The sequence below is a fragment of the Pimephales promelas genome, chromosome 11 (assembly GCF_988280905.1).
Source record: "Pimephales promelas chromosome 11, fPimPro1.hap1.1, whole genome shotgun sequence".
Classification (NCBI taxonomy): Eukaryota; Metazoa; Chordata; class Actinopteri; order Cypriniformes; family Leuciscidae; genus Pimephales; species Pimephales promelas.
Window position 1 is genome coordinate 33,442,997 of NC_142779.1, and position 24,071 is coordinate 33,467,067.

At 37.3% G+C, this 24,071-nt stretch overlaps 1 protein-coding gene across 2 annotated transcripts in view; it reads left to right on the forward strand.

Annotated features, from left to right (window-relative positions):
• The window catches only part of pkdcca (protein kinase domain containing, cytoplasmic a), a 42,963-nt gene extending 19,111 nt beyond the window's left edge, over positions 1-23,852 (forward strand). The window contains exons 3-7 of one of the 2 annotated variants that reach the window (XM_039690590.2): positions 5,991-6,265; positions 6,370-6,449; positions 6,909-7,016; positions 19,196-19,369; positions 22,930-23,852. In XM_039690590.2, the coding sequence (XP_039546524.2) occupies positions 5,991-6,265; positions 6,370-6,449; positions 6,909-7,016; positions 19,196-19,369; positions 22,930-23,024 (732 nt within the window). In that variant the 3' untranslated portion in view covers positions 23,025-23,852. Of the gene's footprint in view, positions 1-5,990; positions 6,266-6,369; positions 6,450-6,908; positions 7,017-13,312; positions 13,995-19,195; positions 19,370-22,929 lie in introns of those variants that run through there. The other variant, XM_089117316.1, reaches the window with a different exon arrangement.
• The last annotated feature ends 219 nt before the right edge of the window (positions 23,853-24,071 follow it).

The following is a 24,071-nucleotide window of genomic DNA, read 5'->3' on the forward strand; positions in this document are numbered from 1 at the left end:
TTTTCCAAAAACTCAACCATTTGAGTTGCAAGTGCCAGAGACTGAATCTGAAACCACAATTCACTTATTCACTATTTAATATTTACTAAATGTGACAGTTTGCTAAATATGTATGAGTGAGCAAGTGTGTATTTGGACAGTTCTTAGCACAGCTGTGATGCACATGAACACACGGCATATTGTGTATGAGTTTACATAAGTGTTGCTTCCCAAATTAAGCATTTGCACATTTTGATCAGACTGCAAGTTTTAGGATTTCTCAGCATTTTTTGCTGTTCAGATTTGAGTAGTCGGATTTGAGTCAGATATGCCCAGAGAAACTGATTAGCTGCCTGTCTGAACAAAGCCAAACAGTTACGTTCATTCCACGAATGCTAGTTTGTAAATGCTAATGCGTCCTGTCTCTTTAAGACTGTCCTCTACAGTCACACTCTCTTTGCACTGCTGGCCTCCTCATGTGGAACAAAGCAGAAACACCCCAGCGATGCGTTAGCAACATTTGAATTTCGTATGAGGCACTAATAGACTCTGGGGAGACTGTCGGATCCGTTGACTTCCAAACGGCTCATTTAGGTCCAAAGCCATTTCCTCTGCGCGCTGACGAAGGCTTTTATTCCCTCTACATAATGCCGGGAGTCAAGACACACCCGTCCCGTACACACACCTGGCCCTCGCCAGCTACACCAAATACGTCACAAGCAAGCTAACGTTCGCATTAGGTCTGATTAATATATATCAAAATAAATTGTGTGATTTATTGCACAAATCGTGATTTAATGAAATAAATATATGTGTTACTGGTCTCAGCGGTTTCAGACTGTGTGTGTGTGTGTGTAAATGAACACGTAGTGCGCTTCATTCTGAGACTGGCAGCGCATCATTTTATTTGCTGGCAACCATTCAAAAATGATGATTTACCATTTTAAAAAGAAGAAATTATTACAATTGTACAGTAAAATACCATTATGATAACAATTTCTATGATGTTCCTGCTTAAAATGAATTATGGCTCCGTTTATACTTGTTTATAAGTATTACAATTAGTATTAAGACTCATTAAGACCTATACTGCATTATAAGAACAGTTATAGTTACATTTATATTATTTTTTATAATTACTTATAAGTCATGGCATGCATTTTCTTTTTCAATGCACATGTTCATAAAATAATAAAATTGTTTAATATTTTTATTTAATAATAACTACAATGAAATAATTTTTCAGCAACCCGTCATTAAGACGTTATTGAATTTTATTCAATATTTTAATTCAAAATTTTATAAAATTACGTTATTGTAATTTTACAGAAACATAGTATTATTAAGTTTTTCTTAATTTGTTTAATATATTTATTTATTAATAATCACAATAAAATAAGAATTATTTTATAGTCACATTGAATTGGTCAACAACATCGGGAAGTTTTCCCCAAATAATGCAGCACTCAAAAATTTCCTCAGAGTAAATGTTACATTTGTGCTTTGTTTTAAATTTATTATGTGTATTTTTATGCAGATGCACTAGAATTATTAAATCGTCCCAAATATAGATACTCATATTATCGCAATATATAATCGCAGAAAAATTAAATATTGCAATGTAATTTCCCCCAATATCCTGTAGTGATCGACCGCTATATCGGGCCGATATTTGCGTTTTTTACGTGTATCGGAATCGGCCGATACGCGACTGCTGCGTTCGCCGATAGTTTTTCCCGGCACAAAAAAATTTACTTTTTAAGTTACTTTTAAAATGAAGTACATTGTTTATCTACTTGTTCTTGTTCTACTTCACGTTTTTACTATTTGAAGAGTTCAGATGCAAAAGCCTCTAAATGCCATTTGAAATTTTCTTCTTTAATGATGATTTTTGTCGAACTTGTATATTCAAGTTCAGTAATTTCACTTAAATAACAATTAATAGGTAATTATCATTGCCATTTAAGTGAAATCACTGAACTTAAATATACAAGCTTGACATAAATCATCATTAAAGAAGAAAATTTCAAATGGCATTTAGAGGCTTTTGCATCTGAACTCTTCAAATAGTAAAAACGTGAAGTAGAACAAGAACAAGTAGATAAACAATGTACTTCATTTTAAAAGTAACTTAAAAAGTAAATTTTTTTGTGCCGGGAAAAACTATCGGCGAACGCAGCAGTCGCGTATCGGCCGATTCCGATACACGTAAAAAACGCAAATATCGGCCCGATATAGCGGTCGATCACTACAGGATATTGGGGGAAATTACATTGCAATATTTAATTTTTCTGCGATTATATATTGCGATAATATGAGTATCTATATTTGGGACGATTTAATAATTCTAGTGCATTTAGAGGCTTTTGCATCTGAACTCTTCATTTGTTAAATATTGTTTTTTTTTAAAGTTAAATAAATGTTACTTTTGTTAAATCGAGACCTGTGACATTTGTTAACATCATGTCATTTTTATGAAGTAAATTTAGCGGGCAAAATGTATCGGCTCAAGAAAATCGGCAGCCTGTATCGGTCATCGGCTAAGGCTGATGGGAAAAAAATCGGTATCGGTATCGGCACTAAAACATCCATACTGGTCGATCCCTAATATCCTGCAGCCAGTTCACACGTGTATGAATGGTACAAATGCTTGCTGCATTTTTGAGGAAACCGAATCTGTTGTGGTGTTTTGGATGGCCTCGCCTCCCTTACAATGGATTTACCAGAGCTACCGGTCGCCTACCACGTTAAGCAAGACACAAACACACACACACGCAGTCACACGGTGTGAGGGGGGCTGACCTTTCCCAGTAGTTGCTAATCCGGAGTGTATTAAAAGCAGCTTTTGTCTGTTGTGAAAGGCATGGGCAGTGTCTCCTCCACCCCCTCATCTCCTCTCTGTTTGTCTTCTCTTTTATGTTCTCCTCTCCTTCTTTGGGTTGCGTTCACCCCTCTCACTCCTCTTCGTTCCCGACGGCCGGCTAATCCTCTGAGTTGTGCTCCTGAGAGCGTGGTAGATGAGGGTGTTGCTTGAATGCGAGGTGTACCAGCTGCCAGAGCTTCAGTCTCACTCCTCGAACCCTCACACACAATAAGAGGACTAATCCTCGAGTAACACACTCGTGCGCTCGCAAACATGCACATACACAACAGGCCTCGCACACTCAAGTGGCTCTTTCAACGAGGAGCCTGAGACAGTCCATTTCCACAAGGTTTCGGGTCTCCAAACTTCTGGTGATGCCTTACATTCAGTTAATATCGTAATCTTTAATCAATATAAAGATACGTAATTAACATGTTGATATAGGATTAATGGGTTAGTTCACCAAAAAATGACAAAAAAATGACTCCTCCTCATGTTGTTCCAACCCCATAAGAACCTCGTTCATCTACGGAACACAAATTAAGATATTTTTGATGAAATCCAAGAGGCAGCAACATCATTAAAGGGACAGTTCACTTTGAAATGAATTTTTGGTATGTTTTATCTTACCTCAAGGGCATCCAAGATGTAGGTGTCTTTGTTTCCGCAGTATTTTCAATTTTGATATTTTTAGGTCAAACCGTTCTTTGTCTGTCAGTCATATAATGGAGGTCTATGGTCACCACCTCAAAGAGCATGCACAGAGAAGTCCAAATTAAACATGATTTAATGACTCGTAAATGTAAGTACACATTGATGGCCGAAGACACGAAACGAGCGGTTTGTGTGAGACAACGAACAGTATTTATATCGTTTTTACCTCTTGTATCCACAGCCACGTCCAAGTGATCTGAGGGTCCGCAAGCGCCGGAAGTGATCTCTCGCGTGTGTACGTCATTCATTGTTTACACAGAGATTTCGGAAGTGTTACCTTTCCCTGTGAAGATCTAAACATATTTAGATATACAGGAAATTGCAATGGAAGACGATTTCGATATATCAACAGACAACGTTGATTTTTTTTTCCCGCAACCGTGCGAGAGATCACTTCCGGCACAGACCGAAGCGCCCGCGTCCTCAGATCACTTGGACGTGGCTGAGATTACAAGAGGTAAAAACGATATAAATACTGTTCATTTTCTCACACAAACCGCTCGTTTCATGTCTTAGGCCATCAATGTGTACTTACATTTACGAGTCATTAAATCGTGTTTAATTTGGACTTCTCTGTGCATGCTCTTTGAGGTGGTGACCATGGACCTGCATTATATGACTGACAGACAAGAACGGTTTGACCTAAAAAATATCAAAATTGAAAATACTGCGGAAACAAAGACACCTACATCTTGGATGCCCTTGAGGTAATCTAAAACATACCAAAAATTAATTTCAAAGAAAACTATCCCTTTAAGGTCCAGAAAGGTAGTAAAGACATTGTTAAAATAGTCCATGTGACTCCAGTGGTTCAGCCTTAATGTTTTGAAGGGACGAGAATATTTTTGTGCTCAAAACCCTCCCAAATTCAACAATCTCTTCTCTTCCACATCATTCAGCATAACACGCATATGTCACGGTGTTCACGTAACCAGCTTCGACCAATAGTGAGGCGGCGTTCTGACATACAACCAGGGAGTGCAACACTGTTTACACTACGTCAACAACGTAGAAGCATGACGCCATGCGATGCGTATTACGTGTTCAGTCTCACCAACTACTGGCCTGACAGCAGAATACAGCATTTTTAGTTGTTTTCATGAACCCGTGCGAGGAACATTTTGTCAACATTGTCCACTGGAAAAACGCAAAGGAAAAAATGTTCTGTGTTTGGTACATCTTGTTACCCTTAAACATAAACCCGACAATCAGCAAGAATTTTAATATTTGTGCATTTCTAGTTTTTTTATATTCATAGCCCTGCACATGACATGCCAAATTAAATCTTTGACATCATGGCCTCGAATTAAGAATTTTCCACGAATTTTTATTCGGCTGTTCTCTAGTTCTGGTTATATAGCAGCCATTAGGGCTGGGTAATAAATATCGATTTCTCGATATTAATCGATTCTCATTTTTACGAACCGATATCGATTCTCAAATCTCAAGAATCGATTAGTCATCCTGTTTCATTTGAATGAATGGGATATTCTATCGCGGCTGCGCGCATCCAAAAAAATCGCAATAATCTTTGTTCTTTGTTACTATTGATATGAAACAAAGTCTCAATTTTCAAATTACGTCCATTTTCTTTAGAAATTCAAAAACATAAATAAGGTTTTGTCGCTGTGGCGTGAGATCGCTCTAGAGAAGCAGCAGCGCTGATCTCTCTTCCGACTTAATAATACCAGTCACAGCGCCAAATAAACATGAATGAGCATCTGAAAGCGTGTTAAAGATAGAGTACAACTTATCGAAATCCGTATCATGTCACATTGATTCGCTCAATCAGCATTTCAACCGTGGAAAGACGTCAGTTAAACAGCTTGTAATCAATGTATCGTCATATTTACCTCAGAAAACCCACATAAACTCGTTAGTCAGCTAGAAAAAATAACTCCAGAGAGGAGCATTTTGCTAAATATATACACCATATTACATATGCATTATAATCTTAATGTTCTTCAATATTTAATGCATATTTGAATAAATCTGGCAAGTTTTTATTACAGCCACCATTTAAATGTTTATATTTCATATAATCTTCTTATTATAAAAATAAATAAAAGTGTAATTTAAGTGTTTGGATAGCTACAAAACAGTTCATTATTACCTTCATATTAGGCTAATGAAGCCTATTGGCTACAACTAGACTCCCATAGTGTACAGCATTTAAGAGATTTGATTCCCTTGAGAAAAATGGCCATTTATTGTAACTGATATCCAAAATAATCGTAATCGAAATCGAATCGAATTGTGAAATTTGTCTCAATACCCAGCCCTAGTAGCCATGTTGTATTAATTAATTCCCTTGATTTATTTTAGTTAAATAATGCATGATATTTAGTTTTTTTCCCACATGTCATATTTATATGAATGTACAACCTTTCCATTATATATTCAATAATACAAAGTAATGCGTTGCTCTCTGCAGATCTGTTTGAGTCTGATGAGACTGCTGCATTATCTGTCCCACTCCCCGCTCGGGTCCGTCACCCTGCTGGACTTCAGGCCACGGCAGTTCGTTCTGGTGGGGGGAGTGCTGAAAGTGACCGACCTGGACGACGCCAGTGTTGAGGAGACGCCTTGCTCCCCGTCTTCTCCTTCAGACTGTCTCATGGAGTTCCCCGCACGCAACTTCACCCTCCCCTGCCACAAGGGCCGCTGTCAGGGTATCAACGAAAAGAGGAACCTCTACAATGCCTACAGGTGTGTGTGCTCCTGGCCTGAGATCTGAGACGACTTGTGCTTTATTTGTGTGTTTTAGGGTGCATTTAAGGTGAAATGTTGACATAGTTCTCCATATTTTGTAGATTTTTCTTCACCTACTTGTTACCTCACAGTGCCCCCTCAGCACTGAGACCCCTTTTGGATAAAATCGTCAACTCTACAGGTGAGTTTGATTTCACTGGGATTTCGCTGGGATTTGGGATTTACAAATACAATACAAACGTATATTTTTCACTGCACCCCTAAAGTTGTTTAATGCATTCCTATATTTTTAGGAGTCTATGCGCCCCTTCATTTTATTGTTCAAACATTCCTCCTCTTCACATCCCGACATTTCTTTTTCTGTCCGTCGGCATGCCTTTTGTCTCAGGCCTTAATTCCTTTCCTGATGCGCTCTATCATCATGTTCATCAGTATAGTGGCATGTCTGATAGCGTTTGAAATCTGGGACACAACAGTCCGTGAAGCCGCGGGTAGCGTGGGTGGCCCAGACTCGATCCTATCTTTCCCTCCCCGTGTCACGAAACGCCCACTTCAGCATCACTCCGTAGGAATGTTTTCCTAATGACCGAATGTAAACCGTTAATAGTTGGGATGTTTATGCTGTTTGAATGTGTTTCAGGAGAGCTGATATGGAGCACCGACGAGACTCTGGTTCACCTCGAAAAAGTGCTGGATATCTACAGGAACGGACATTACCTCAAGAATAACACGCAGACACACAAAACAGGTGAGTGACCCAGACAGATACCAAAACACCTTGACCGTTGACATCACTGAACACTTTCCAATGACCAATTCAGATGCTCATTCAAAAAGGCAGTTCTGTTTCAAAAGCCAGCTCGCATTTTAAGGCAAGACGGGCACTTCTAATACTCTTCGAAATGGGAGGCCTTGGTTATTCGGCCTTGTAAGATACTAGCTTGGCACCATATGTGCTTCAACAGAGTTATGTACTCCCAGAATGCACTGCAATGAGCTCATTTACTAATCCAAAATGAGAAATGTGTACTATTTTAATATTTAAATGAATTTGGAACTGTTTGTTTAAATAAAAATAGTTTGATTAAAATTACGTCCAGTTTTTACACCAGTTTTAAAAAGAGACTAAAGTCAGATTAACATTTGTAAAGATTAAATTATGTACAGTCAATATTCAGTTTAAACATACTTTTTTTACTCTTTATTTTAGTCTCGGTTTCAAATACAAATATCTTGATTCATTATTACTTAACCCTTTATGACATGCCATAGAAGAATTCTACCAGAGTATATCTATTTTTACATGCTGTGCTGTCATTCTTTTGAGCATTTTCATATGCCATACATCAAAATAATCCTTACTCTCCCAGTTGGAAGGCTATGTTTGTAATAAATCAATAGTAACTAGATAAATATCTCAAAAGTGCAATAAACAAAAAGAAAAACAATTTTAAAAAAATCTACATATTTTATTCAATACAAAAAAATAAGAACTGTCAACATCAAACTTGTCAATATGAAAAACGTGCATAAAACAATTTAAGACTATACAGAATTGATTTGAACTGTTTACATAAATTATTTTTTAAGATACACTCATTTTTATACTCATTCAAAAAAAAGGGGGTAAAAATGCCATGTAAAATATTCAATTACATTTGTGGTCAAACAGATAACCTTTTGCTTTTGAATATTGATTGAACAATGAATTAGTTAGAATATAAAATAAATAGACCCTGTCAGAACAATTAATAATAAAATAAATATAAAATAAATAAATAAAGCCGATGAGCAGACGGAGAGTTCAGCGCATCCGTGTACTTTCGTTTTGAAATAACGTTGCGCACGTGTGTGTGTGTGTGTGTGTGTGTGTGAATGTGCTTGTATTTGCGAGTGTCTAAACGAGAAAAAGATGATAAAATGAACCAATAGTAAAAAGACAGTAACGATAAGAAGGAACATATCCAGTCCCTCCAGGATTTCACGATATTTTTTTTGTGATTTTTGCGATCAAAATGACTGATTTTGTGGTGGTAATTTCCAAAAATTTGTGAAAAAATTTGCGATTTATATATAACATTTACCATAATAGTATTTAGTCCTTCCAGAAAAACGCAGAGTTTTTTTGTGATTGTTGTGGGCAAAAAATTGATTGATTATGCGGCCCGTTTTCTTTAAAAATGCAATGGAATATGCGGGATATTTATGCAATTTTATGCGATGAAATTGCAGGAATTTGCAAAAATTGAGGGAACTTGCAAAAATTGCGGTGTGATGAAAAAGAGAAAAAAAAGTGATTCCCCCAACATCCTGTTCTCACTAGGCTAATGTAAGAGTCATTTTCTTATTACTTCCTTTGATAAGCAAGCATACTACATCATAGAAAGTGCTGGGAATATTTAATTTCTCATCTTGTTTTATTTCAGACTGTAACGAGTGTAAATAAGGTGTGGCCCCTTTAAGAGCTGCGCGCTCCCTGTTGAACTCTCTGCAGTGTTATATGTGCGCATCGAACGCCCCATGTGTGCGGGTAATTTCTGTTTGATGCTACTTCTTTTATCTCATGTTGTTTATTAAGTAACGATGTGACGGTAGAACGTGTGACAGACAGTTATACGAGTTCGATTTGTGTCAATCGCCTCCGTTTAGTCTGTCTGGCGTCGCGTAATTGCGTCACTTCATAACGTTCCCATGGAAACGGGGAAATGGCTGCTCTTGTATGAAGCAAACGCAACATTTTTCAACTTTCTGCTAAGATACATGTGACTTTTTTTGCAACGAAAATGCGAGGATTATGAAATTATGCAAACCCCGCATATTTTGCACGGAAATCGGCAATTTATGCGGCGAAAGTGCGGCGTATTTGAAAAAATGCGGCCCCCACATAAATATGCGGACTTTGGCTGATTTTGCATTGAATTCAGCGATCGCATAATCGCGTTTTTCTGGAGGGACTACATATAGCAGATGGGAGTCAAACGCATGGTCAAATGACGCAGCTTTTGACGTCACAACATGCGACACACGCTGGGGTCATAGTGCACAGAACATGATCCATCCATGAGCCATCAGAAGACGTAACTATCTACAGAACATGTGTGCGAAGACGTGCATTGCATTTTTGTGGGGGTTTTTTGTAAACGTGTTTGTGGGGTTTTTTTGTACGACTCATTAGAGGGTGAAAACAACGCAACATGAGCATGTTGGAGGCTTGATCTGAACATGTAACATCTCTGGTTTTGAATGCAAAAAGAATGATTGAGCTAGCCACTTGCACACGCAAACGCCGTGTGTCTTCTTAAGAGCGCCGGAGCTCCCGTTGGTCTTAAGGCCATCCAGTCCGAAATTCGCATCCGAAATTTTTGCACGTTAAAAAAAAAAAAATCGACCTCACGTTATGTCAATCACGCTTGCACACCGCCTCCGAAACTTTCGTCCGTCATAAAAAAAATTGGATCGGGTTCAATTTTCTGCGTTTTTCACATCCACAGCCAGCATTTTGAGAGGTTTTTTGACAATTCAGGGCCGGGGGGAGCTCGTTTACTGCCTATGGAGCTCGTTCCGCACATCATTGCACATATGCGTAGTGCTTTCAGTTTCGGTTTTCAATTCGATCAAGTATGTTCTCTTCTCTCGATTGGATTATGAAAGGAATAAACCTCCCCTTTCAATCAGATTGAAATTTCGGATCGAATAAGGTGTGATAGAGCAGCCAATTCGATAATGTATTATTTTGGCACTATATATAACAGCCTATACAGCTGTTCTGTCTACCCTGCGCTTCCACCGGGCCGCGCGCGCGTGTGTGTCCATACCTTAGACACACTGCCAGACTCTGTTCAGGATTGATTGGTTCACGGAAATTGGTGGTCTTGTTTTTAATATGTGGCTCCAGAATCGCACCAAAGCATCAAACGTTTCCACTGACAATCTGAGGTAAATTTTGAATCTCTCGGGATAAATTCGCAACTCATTGATAAGGAGTTGCGCAATTTCAGGATTGGATGGATGTAATATTTTCTCTTCTCTTTTCAATAAGAGAGAGGACAACAAAATCATCCTCACTGCTTGACGAATCCATTTTGTATTTTTGGCGTTTTTTCCTGCAAAAGGTTTAATAAATACGCATCGGACATCGGAGTGTGCAAGGTTTCTGTGCGTGACGAATTTTTAGGCTGACGAACACGAAAAAACGCATACGAAAATTTCGTACTCAGTGTGCAATGGCCTTTAGAGGGTTAAGCAGGGAAAATGTCGTGTAAGGTGCTCTGTTTTGAAACATGTATCAAAATTTTGTTTGTAAAGTTTTCTGCCGATGGGGTACACAAAATAAACTAGCAGATTAAACAAGCTGGCAGATTTTTTTGTCGTTTTAAACTCAATTAATTTTGACCGATTTTTTCAGAAAACAAGACTTACTATATTAATGGATCTTGATTTAAGGACGTTTAGTGGAAAACAAGACAAAATTATGTCACACACAAAAAAAGATGCACAAAGCTTTCTTTAAGACCCAGGCCTGGGTTTCCCACTGGTGTTCTTGTGCTCATCTCGTAAATGCCGTCAATCTGGAACGACAAATCCTGGCACTGAATGGGTTTCCTCAAATCTCCCCGGAATTAACCAGTTGTTCAGTCAGCAGAGAGAGAGAGAGAGAGAGAGAGAGAGAGGGAGAGAGAGTTTGTGTGTTCATGTAAGGACAAATGAGAGGAGATTTAGAAGATTAGAGTTTATATAACTGGTGAGCAGAAGCTCTGCTTACGTTCCTGACGGACAAAACAGCCATTTCAGTCTCTTTCCTACTCGCTCCACCCGTTTTTAACATTCATATTCTCTTTTTCTTTCTTTGCTCGTCCCCATGCTCCACTGGCAGTCTAAAGCAGACACTTGTTGACAGATGAGAGCGTTAAGCAAGAAAGGGCCATCTTCTCCAGAGATATTAACTCTTTCCACTCGCATGCACCCCCAGCTGTCTTTGCTGTCTTTTTCATTCACAGTTCTGTGCTGCGTTAAGCCACTCATTTTGACGTTTAACTATAACTAACTAGAAAAATCATGCTTCATACCAATTTTGAAAAATGCTATTTTATTCCATCACTTTTTTGCTGATTAGGTACATTGACGAACCATTCAGGGGAGCGTTTCCCGAAAGCATCGTTAGCCAACTACGGTCCCAAGTTCCGTCGTTATCAGCATAGTTCAACGAGTCGGTGTTTCCCGAAACAATCGTTCCAACGAACATTCGCAAACAGCATCGCAAAGTTGGGTGGTTTGAACGACAGCTGTGGTTAGAGGCATTGTTTCTATATTGCAACACATTTGGATGTAATAAATCCTTATCTTGAGCAAAATAAGCAAGCTGACATTCAGTACAACCGGTGCCTTTTATTTAGAATAAATACAAATGTAATTTACGTCTGTTCGTTTTAAGATTTAAAGTAACGTGTTTGAAGAGTGCGCATGTGCGAACGTGCTCTACTATGTAAGAAGAAGCCAAATATTGAGTCTGGTAATAAAGCAAAATAACTGATAACAATTAGAAATTGTCCTCAGATGACATGTCTGTAATTTATATAAAACAAATCTAGCGTTAATTCAGATCTCAAAACTGAAATTGATCTCAAACAGTTTCATTAAAAGTAGTTATTACTCCACCACGTGCGAAACCAACGTGGTTGAACGATACTTTGCGACAATGGGTTTCGGGAAACAGTCGTGACTAGCTAGTTGATTTCTCCAACGATGCATACTAGTGAAGCAGCGAACTACATAGTTGTATGGGAAACGCACCCCAGTACAATTTTATGAGAATGATGAACATTCAATACCAGATTTGTGACCCGTGCTGGCAAAAGGAGTCTGAATGCGCACAGGATCATTTCGATCTACAGGCGAAACAAGTGAAAAATAGATTTTGGTCGATTTCACAAAAATGAGTTCATTAAGCCCTTGTCTAGCGATCCCAATGCTCAAAATAGCAATTTAACATATACAATTGTCTTTATTTGTATGTTTTCTGAGAGGAGAACGTTTCATTTGTCTATGAAAAACGATCTTACTCACGCCGACTGACAGATCCGATCCCGTTACACGCAGAATTACAGTATTTCAAAATGTCTGTCTTGGTGAGTATTTTGTTATGTGAACTTTTGGGAGAAAAATCGTATAAATTTGGTTTTGACGTTATTGTGTGCCAAATTTGGTGTTGTTACCAGGGATTTTAAGGTATGGTTGCTGGTTCTCGAAAATTAACGTTGCTGACTCTATCAACTTCAAAAAGCTCAGTCATTTAAAAAAAAATAAAAAAAATTTCTGTACCCCATGCACACCGTTTGACCATTTTAAACTAAAAATGACAAGAAAAAACAAATGAAAATTGGCTAACCGCAATGCAATTCAATGGACATGGAAGCAGAGAATGTCCGTGTGTATTGGGTTAGCTGCGCACTGTGATTGGCTCATCGCGTTTGAGGGTGTGGCTTAGCCATAGGTCAATGTATGGACGATCTGACAGGCGCTAGAGTGGAAAGAGAAATCATTTTTCATCGATTCTATCACCCAACAACACAACAAGATGACATTTAATAATAATAATAATAATAATTTAAGCTCCTTATTATTCAGCCGAATCTGTGCTGGTTTGCATTGGCCGCCTCCAGTTGTCCGTTCGTTTCGCCTCCGTGACGTAACTGTGACGTCGGCTCGAAATTGGTCTATAAATGGGATCGGCTATAGTATTTACAACGTCATGTAACGCTCTTGTGAACCGGCCTTCGTACACTTCTCTTCGCCGCCTGGGGTTTCAGCTCTTCTCGTAAAGCAGGCTCCTCTGGCAGCGCTGTGAGTTTGCATGGAGACAGACAGGGCTTCCCTACAGAATTCACTCCTGCCCAACACGCATTAAAAGCCCAGCATGCCTCTGGCCGACTGCATCGACTTCCCTCTCATTCCTCCAGCGTCTCGCAGGAACATTCAAAGAAAGCGAGAGCTCCATAAAGCATTAATTAGGGCAATAAAGAGTCTAATAGTTGCTCTTCTTTACAGGCTTCTTGCCTCGTGCGTCCCTCCCTCTCCTCGCTCTTCAGAAAGACCTCATCGAGGCAGCTTGCCCAGTCACCTTCATTCAAAGCCCTTCTTTCCAGGAGAAACAGTGAATCACGTCAGTAAAGCCCATCCAGCCATATCCCTGAAGAGCGAAAGAGGGAAAACGAGACTCAGAGATTCCGACATTTACGGCCTAGTAGTCGGGAGGGACGTTTGCAGTACACAGTTAGCTCGAGTCTTTTAAAGCCTCTTCTCCTTTTATCAGGCCCATTGTCACAGTGCTGTGAATGAGGCCTTGAGTTTACGTTACAACCTTCTCAAAGAGCATTAAAAAAACGACAAACCATCCGAGACACTATCCAGAAGCGTTTGCAAACCTCATATTGACAGCTCTATCCCGACGGATCCTGTCCACAGAATGGATCGTTTTTCGAGTACATGACCACATTGTCAGCATATTTGCCAGAGGCATGCGGTCCGTGACAACGTATCCATCGCTGTTTCACTTCCAATCAGCACAATGTCAAGGAGCCACGGCTGGATTGTGGAGACGCAGACTGGCGCGGTTGGCGTGAAATCAAAGCCGTCCTTCAACGGTCTTTAACGGTCTTGTTAAAGGAGTAGTTCACTTTAAAAAAAACTTTTGCTGATATTTGCTATCCCCCATGTCATCCGAGAAGTCCATGTCTTTCTTTCTTCAGTTGAAAAGAAATTAAGGTTTTTGATGAAAACATTCCAGGATTTTCTCCATATAATGGACTTCAATGGGAACCAAACGGTTCAAGTTACAAAAGACAGCTTTGAGGGCTTTAAACGACACCAGACGATGAATAAGGGTCTTATCTAGCGAAATGAACGGTCATTAAAAAAAATAAATAACAAAGTTTAAGTTTTATAAGCTCTAATGGTCGCCTTGCTCTGTTCTGTGATGCGCGTTCGTGACTCTACTGTTTGAACTCGTTCATCAAAATGAACAAATCTTTTTTCGAGTCATGACTCGAAGGGTCCTTGATAAGACCCTTATTCATCGTCTGGTGTCGTTTAAAGCCCTTTGAAGCTGCACTGAAACTCTCATTTGGACCTTGAACCGTTTGGTTCCCAATGAAGTCCATTATAACTGAAGAAAGAAAGACGTGGACGTGGAGTAAATTATCAGCAAAAGTTTTTTTTTTTTTAAAGTGAACTATTCCTAATGGCGCATTAGCAAGAAAAAGAGGAACGTCACGAAGTACTGTGGTCAGCCCGGTTTGAGGATCTTAGATGAGGAAGTGATGCAGGTTTGCCTGCTGGGTCTTGTTTACGGGCGCTCTGCAGACGAGGACATGCAGACCACTTTCCCAGATAACAGAAGTTGAATGTTTTGCTAATGTTCCCATTTGGTAATGAATACATTTCTTTTTCTGAATGTTCAAAACATCCAGTTATGAAACGTTTTAAAGACATTTTTGGTTATTGCTATTGGTTATGCCAATGTTAAGGAAACATTCCATTTTATTTATTTTGCAAACATTATGTTTCTTAAAAAAAAAAAAGCGAGAGAGTAAACCGAGAGCACTTGCGTATTGTTGTCCTACTGTTAGTTGCACTGCTTCTATTGTTCTCATTGGGATAAAAGCGTCTGCTAAATGAATAAATGTAAAATGTGAAATGTAAAAGTATTTTTGAAGGTTATCTGGACGTTCTGAAACAAGTCGCAACATTTAAAAAATGTCTGATCAACGACCAACTAAAACAATTTGGCAACACTTCAGAATAATATCTGTGTCTGAGACGTAATCAATCATCTTTTTATTCTTACCACACATTTAAGATTATATCTAGGGCTGTGAAACTCATCGCAACTAAAATACAAGTTTGTGGTTGCATAATATATGTGTGTACTGTGTTTAATTATTTTACACACACATGCATTAATAAATATTTGCATGCATATACTGTATATATATTTATATATTATTTATAAATATTTTGTATATAGAACACATTTTTTGATTTTTCATTTTTAAATATGCATGTGTGTGTATTTTTATATGCAAAAGATGTTTCACAGCCCTAGATATATCACTGATGTTTTTTTGTGCTTATTTTGATATCTTGTGTTATTAGAAGAAAGTTTGCCGGATGTTCTCTGTCAGCCGGGTCGATGTTAGTGTCTGTTTGCCTTTTCGGCAAATCAGTTAACCCTTATGCTGCATTAGGGACATTTTTGGTCTTTTGCAGTTTAATTTCTTTGACCATTTTGGCTGTTTTAATGCAAATGGTATAAAATTTGGCAAAATTGTGACTTTTTGGATACATGTAAAAAATGTGATCCCATTTTGCAAAATATGTATAACACACACTGTGTAGATCAAATAGTAACACTCAGCACCATAAAGACCAAAAATGGCCCATTGAAACCCATTAAAACGTTGTTTAAATCTAAGGCTGTCAGTAATACATGAAACATGATTTTTGCACAAACATCCTTTCATTTTGAAGCAAAAGCATTATATTTGCATTATATAGTGTATTCCACCAGATGACGTCACTACATATTTATTCCCTATGGGTGGAAATGCACCTTATTTTAGGCAATAGGCAATGTTTAATAGGTGGCCATTTTTGGTCTCTAAGTGGGACTGTGATAATCCAAATCTAAAGTTTTCTCTTTGCATTTAGTTTATTGAAAATAATTGAATTTTTGTGTTTTTTCCTCTTATACAAATCGATGGTTTCGCAAACAAAACTGGTAATTAAAGGGTTAAAATCCTGAAATTGAATACATTTTTGGTAGTTATGATGAGGACTGATGCTGGTTAAAAGATTTAACTTGGTAAAAGTGGAAAATAATAATAATATATAATATTTTAGGCAATGTTTAATATGTGGCCATTTTTGGTCCTTAATGCACTCAACGGTGTTAAAAATCTAATGCAGCACAAGGGTTAAAGCCAAACGGGACATCATGTTATTAATATTCATTTTACTGTAAATGTGCCTCATCCACACACACACACATTTTTCAGATTGTTGCTACGCGCCCGTTTTCCCCAAATTGAGCTCGTCGCAGCTGTTGAATTCATACGGACAGCTACATATATTCTTCCTCTCATCTGAGAGAGAACAGCTGCCCCTGTTCACTAATGTAATGTCATGCGTTCTGTATTACAAACAGTATGTTGTGTTAATGTGAATCACGTCTTGTAATGTTGACTTGATACAACATGACCGAGACGAGAAACAGACAGCTGCACATTTTTATGAGTAAAAACACACATCAGTGAATGTTGGCAGCGTTACAGTGTTCTGTTCTCATTAGTTACTCTCCACGTCTCAACTTACACGTTACTGTATTATCATAACCAGCCGTGGTCTCTTATAACCCCATCCGCTGTGATATCTCATTCATCCATCTAATTCCTATTGTTCCTACACTCTAAACAATGCTGGGTTGCTTTTACCCAAATTTGGGTCAAATATGGACAAACCCAAATGTTGGGTTAAAAATGTCATTTCAAATTTCAACCCAACTTTCAACTTTCACTTTCAACTGTACATTTTTTAATTGCATTTTTAACCCAACATTTGGGTTTGTCTATATTTGACCCAAATTTGGAATGAAACAACCCAGCATTTTTTAGAGTGTATTGGTTATGATTGTAATGCAGCAATCATATATGTTTAACATGTTTAATGTTCATTGACAATTATTATTGTGGTAGGAGGTTGCACTCAAAACATTGTGAAAAATGAGAGATTTACAATTATTAATCACAATTATCCCCTCTAATTCTCATTACAGTAACCTAACATATATTGTTATTGTATTACAGTAATACTATGATAATAATATACTGTAATAATTATGTTATATTTATTTTTTAATAAGTACATGTTATATTATCAATTCATATCTTAAAATGATTATTTGTAGAGTCACAGGGATGTGTATGTATGGAAGCGTATTGCATTCACTTGAGGAAACAAAATCTACTCTGTTTTTCTGAATTAACATGTTAATTATCTCAGAATTACAAGATCATTTTTTTCTGAGTTTTCAAAAGTCATTAATTCAGAAAAACAGAGCAAAACATTTTTTCCATGAAAAATTATCTTGTAATTTTGAGATAACTAACTCCTTAATTCAGAAAAACAGAGTAGATTTTTTTTTTCTTCAACTGAATGCAATATGCTTCCATATGTAATATTATATTTATATTAATAATATTAATACAATAATAATAGAATATATATTCTATTATATATTCAATATAATAATACTATTATATATATATATATATATATATATATATATATATATATATATATATATTAACATTATTAGTAGGATTATAATGTTATAATATATTAATTATAATATTAGTAATATTAATATAATAAAATATTGTAATATTATTTAATTTTATATTATATACATTTAATTAAAATTTCAAATTTAAATGTATACATCATTGTTTTATGGTCTTTGCTGTGTTTTATTGCATTTATGCTGATTTAAATAAAACTAAAATAATTGAATTACTCTAAAATAAGATACCATATTAGAAAATCAATATCAAAAATAATAATAATATTAAAAAAATCATAAATGTTACCATTAATCATTACATTACGGTAATGACGAGAATGAGATTTTGATCATATAAATTATAGTTTAGTGTCCAATTCTTAACTAACTTAACTATGAATTTTGCCTCTAAACTCCAAATTACTGCTTATTAATAGTTAATAAGGTCAGTAAGTACTGATAAACTGCCAATATCCTAGTATGCATGATAATAATAAGTTATAATAGTGAGAATTGGACCCTAAACTAGTGTTTCCAAGTTTTCACCTGGTAACGTCATAAGGACATTGCTGTATTGTCCAGATGTTTGTGTGAACATTGACACAGTGTGAGGTTTGGAAGCATGGCTTTGGTTTCTTTATCTCAGCAGTGATGGACTGCAGTGTTGAAGAGTTGACAGGCAGTGCAGAGATAAGCGACAGAACGAGATGAATGTGTGGGAGGGAGGGACAGCGTGTGTTTCATTTTCTTTTGGCCGTCACTCCTCACGTCTCTCTCTCTATTGATCAGCCGTTTTCTCTTTTTATCAGCTTCCCTCTTTCTCTTGGCTTTCCTCTGACTGTGACTGTCCGCATGTATTGTGCTCGGGGTCACGTTGAGTGGTGTTGGAAATGTGTGTGAGTGAAGTTCTGGAGGAAGTAATACATAAAGAAGAAATCAAAAGACACATGTCAAACTCTGACTAACGACAGCCTGAAGACTTTCTCCGTCAAAGAACAAGACAGCCCCTGTGTTAACTCAATAAAGGAGCTTGTGTTCGCACACGCACATACACACACTATGCTTTTCTTGGACAGTTGTAATGTGTTTGATTCATTGAGCAGTGTGTGTCAGTGCTGTCATGGGGGCTGTCAGATTGTGGCCAGAAACCATTGAACATGAAAGATTTACTTTCTTACGAGTGACATTCAGAAAATAAAATAAAATAAAAAATAAAAATAAATAAGAAAACAATAAATAATTTTTTAAAAATTAATTTAAATTAAATTGAATAAAATAAAATAAATACATTTAAAAATAAATAAATAAAAATTAAAAATACACAACATTAAATTAAAAAAAAATTAAAAAAATAATAAAATAAATAAATTTAAATAAATAAATATTGTTTAAAATAAAAAAAAATAAAAAAATAAATACAATTTAATTAAAATAAAAAAATAAAAATAAAATAATAAATAAATATTTAAATTAAAAATTAAATTAAATTAAATTAAGTGGTTTACTATCTGGCCATTTCCCATAAATAACAAATATGTATAAGCAGTATTTTGAAGAATAGCATTTTTACATGACTTTCTCTCTTTTTTCAGAGTATAAGCGTGTGTTAGACGCCTCGATAGCAGCAGAGAACTACCGCTGCTGGCCGTCCTATCAGCACGACGGATGCCTGCTGTCAGTCTTCAGCGTTCATGAAGCTGTCGACGTGTGCGAGAGCCACGTTCAGTGCCGGGCCTTCGTCTTGACCAACCAGAGCACGTGGACAGGTGAAGTTGCCAATTGTCGCACTGTTTAATTATGTGTAGCTCAGCTTAGTACATTCATACCCACTAACCAGCTCATTTTTGCAACTCGGAAGCACTTACAGGGTTAGTTCACCCAAAAATGAAAAGTCATTAATTACTCACCCCCATGCTGTACCAACCCCGTAAGACCTTCGTTCATCTTCATGAAGATTTTTTTTATTAAATTTGAGAAGTGGATCACTGCTACATAGGCTCCTAAAGGATTGAAACTTGACGGCCCAGAAAGTTATTGAAGAAAATGTTTTTTTGGCTCAACTATAAGTTTATCAAGCGACGAGAATACTTTTTGAGCGAAAAAAACAAAACAAAAACAATGACTTTATTTGACTATTCCTTTTTTTTCCTTCTGGGCCTTTCCACGACGCATGCGCGAGAACGGCGATCTGCTTCAAACTACTTCAGTTCAGTTCTCGCACTTGAACTCTCGTCTCAGGCCTACAAGGAAGAAAAGGAGTAGTCGAATAAAGTCATTATTTTTGTTGTTTTTTTCGCACAAAAAGTATTCTCGTCGCTTGATAAACTTATACTTGGGTCACTGTCGTCACATGGTATATTTAAACATTTTCTTCATTGACTTTCTGGGCCGTCAAGTTTCAATCCCTTAGGCAGCCTATGTAGCAGTGATCCGCTTCTCAAATTGAATAGAAAAATATCTTAATTCGTGTGCCGAAGATGATCGAAGGTCTTACGGGGTTGGGGCAGCATGGGAGTGAGTAAATACTGACAGAATTTTCATTTTTGGGTGAACTAACCCTTTAATCAGCTTATTGTATATGCAAGCTAATCTAAAAGCTCAACTAATGCGCTGCTGCTTTGTAATACAGACAGTAATTCATACACACAGAAACATTCAATAGCACAGAAGTGTATTGTCAACACTGTTCTGTGATTAATGAATGAAATAGCTTAGAAACTGAAAGGTTTTAGCATATATTTCTTAGTAACAAAAACCCACAGCTACACTATTAGAGAGACTTAGTTCACACGCAAATGGTCTCTCACTAATGCATTCATATAAATGTTATCTTTACTTACTAACGAGCAGAAATCTAAGAGAAAGATAACGACCCCAAAGACACAAGAACTGATAAAAATAAGCTGTTATGTAGGAGCAATAGCCTTGTGGGCAGCACTGTGTCAGGCAACCCGCGTTTAGTCTCAGCTCGAGGTCGACTCGACTTTAATCACAGAAATGTCGACTTTAAACAATCTGAAGGAGGTTCTCCTTTTAAAGGTACAATATGCAAGATTGTTTCGCCACCAGGGGTCGCTAACCTCTTACAATAACAAAGGCGTATATTAATGAGGTATATTCCGCGTCAAGCTGTTGGATCTTTTATGGATAAGTGAATACAGTGAGGTTTTTAAACTTGACCGTAGTATGAAGCAGGGCGCGATTGCTAGACGTATACCAGCGTCACACGCAACGCGAGTCCCGCGGATATAAAGGAATTAGGACATTTAATTCTGCTGAACTACACGCTGAATTAATCACACAGGTCAGTTTATTAGAAGAATTAAACTTGAGGTAACGCAGCGCTGCTTCACTTGCTCTACCAGTTTCACTATCACACTAAACTGCATTTGTGTGTTGAATGTTGTTAGTTTGGTTGTTTGTTGGCTGTTTGAGACTAAGCTAGATTAACATTAGAGATTAACATACAGATCATATTCTAACTTGTCAGCATGTTTAAATATATAACATTGATTAGTTTTATATACATTGATTTGCTCACCTGTAACAACTCTCACGTCTCAGCCAACTCGAAGTTAGTCGCGGACGTGGTGAACTTCGTTTTTAGTCCTCTTTTTGTCTCAAAGTCTGCTTGCCATACTCCATAATGTTTGAACAAAACCCTGCTAGGGACGCTCACGCTGTTGAGCACGCATAACGGGCATAATCGATCCAGTTGTCCACGTCTGTCGCCATGGTTACTATTGCAGTACGAGGTCAAACCTGGCGGAAACCGGGAGTAACGCGGAAATGACGTCATTGACTGGCGACTCCTCACCTCTGCTCACACGCCCCGTTTCCTTGGTTAACCCTCTGGGGTTGTTCGGCTCAAATGGACCGGAATGGAATTTAAAAAATTATTATTATTTTTTTTTTAAATCACAGCTTCCTCGGAATGGTCCGAAATTTGGTGACTTTGTTGGTATTTGGTATTTGGACACCCGAAAAAATTGGGGACGGGATGTGAATAGTCTAAGTGGTTGTAAAAAAAATAGTCACACTTGGGGTTTTCGGGTCCAAATGGACCCGCATAGAAAATGAATGGGAAATTGGCAAAAATGTGAAAATACTGAGCTTTTTTGTGCGTACAATCTACAAATCAGCCACGATCTTGAAAAAAAGCACACAACAGTGAAGGGGTGAATCTATAAAACATCAAGAGTGCAAAACGGACACATCCAGACACACACACACACACACTTTTATACACAAACACACCAAAAATTCAGATTATACATGTCTTTTGCATTTTTAAAATGCTCAGTTTGTCCACCAGATGGCATCCATCTCATTTCAAAAATTGCTTTTTATGAGGCCTAGGCTTGACTCTAAAATGAAATACAGCTTTAAATTTTTTTTAAAAAAAATTCAATATTTTTTCTATTATGTTCAATGGGGGGAAATTTTGTCATAATTATTGCATTAATACTAATTATATATATATATATATACATTTTTTAAATTTTCTCAAAACACACACACAAAAAATAAAAAATAAATAAATAAATAAATATTTTTAACAAATAATAAATAAAAATAAATAAAAATAAAAAATATAAAAAACGAGTAAAAAAAATCATGATTTTTTTTTTCTTAATATGAATCCCGCCCTTTGGGTCCATTTGGACCCGAAAACCCCGAGTGTGACTCTGAAACGAACAACCCCAGAGGGTTAAAAATCGGAATTTTCTCACGATTTACAAATAGTTGGAAACATTTTGGATATCGTAAGTAATCAAGTAAACAAAATATATAATATTGGCCTAGTGGTGTTTGGATATTTTACTGCAAAAATCCTGCATATTGTACCTTTAAACTCATTACTGTCTAAAAGAAATCAGATATTGAGTTTTCATTTGTCAAGATTATTCCCTCTTGTTTTTGATTTTGGCTTAAAATGATCCAACACTTGGTTGGATCCGGCTATATTACATGGTATTAAAGTGGAGTCACATTAGCGAAATTTTTGCAGGCAAAACTCTCAATAGCGCAGTGATGGTCAACGCAGCATCAATCAGTGTAATTAACTTGAACCCGTTGTGAAATCAGTGAGCAGATCTTATGTCATCATGTGAAATTCCCAATCATGATGTTTCCTATTGAAATGACACAAAAATCCGCCGAACAATGGGAAATGTGACCGCACCTCTGGCGTAGATCCACAGCACTCTCACGTTTCTCTTCCTCCCATGTCCTGTTCCTCACGTCCCATTCATCCGGTCTTCCGTCTGCTGTTCTGTAGCAGGAAATGTCCATTCTCTCACACACACAGTTTCGTTCTCTGCAGGTCATCAGCTTGTGCTCTTCAAAACCGGAGCGTCCAGCCTGAGCGCGGCTCCGGGGAAACTATCGTACATCCGCCTGGGAGCCACGGAGAGCTGAGTCAGGATCTTCTGATCGCCTCAGGACTCGAGGAGGACACCAGAGACAGACTTCTTCAGGTGGAGGTCAGCTGTGTGCAATACTGCCTCTCTGAACCTGGGATTGGACTGTGAATGTGTGTGTGTATCTAGCAGAGATGCAGAGAGGCTGTTTGTGCTTGTCCCAGCAACATATGTTGGTACAGTATTTCTTCCTCTCCATCTGTCATTCTTTCTCTTTCTGTCTTTGCTCACACGTAATCCTCCTTTATTTGCTCTGATATCCAGCACTTTGTCTTCCATGCGAATCAGGGTTTATTTGTTGAGCTTTTAAAAGCATTTTCTTTGAGTTTAGATCTGTTCAAATATTTGCTCTTGTAAAACAAATTCTTCCGACAATCGAAGTCCGAGTGTTCGCCTAGACCAGTCTAAACAAGTAATTTATTGGTTTGACGAATGCAAACGCCTCTTTTAAATTGAATCAAGATAGATGTTTTCCGAAACAGATTAAATGAAGCAACAAATCAATCATTTCTATTTTTCTTTGTTCTTGTCGTTTAAGCTTTTCATGTTCTATTTTGAAATTGAATATTAGTTTCAATGGCAGAATGCAATGACCCATTTGAGAGGTCAATTGACGGCGGTTAGTCAGCCAATCCCCTTGTGGTGTGATAAAGTTTCCCAAGGAAATGTCGATCTGTTACTTGACAGGTGAAGGAGTTGGAGAGGTTTCTGCTTTCAGTGAAAGCACTGAGATGTACATGTACATGCTTTCTTACGAGTCTTATGGTTGTTTTGTATATGAGAGTGATATTTTTATATGGAAAAATTAAAGTCGTGTGACTGGAAACTGTGTCTTGGTCATTTTTATGTGCGCTAATATATTCAGAGTCAGACTGAAATATGAACTTTAGGGCATAGAACAGATTTGTTATAACATAAATGGATCACAAGGGGAACAATATTAAAGTAATTGTAGCATACAGTTTTTAAAAACACATTTGAAATATTTCTCAATATCTCTGAAGTATTTGAATTTCTTATGCTACTGTTCAAAAATGTAAGTACA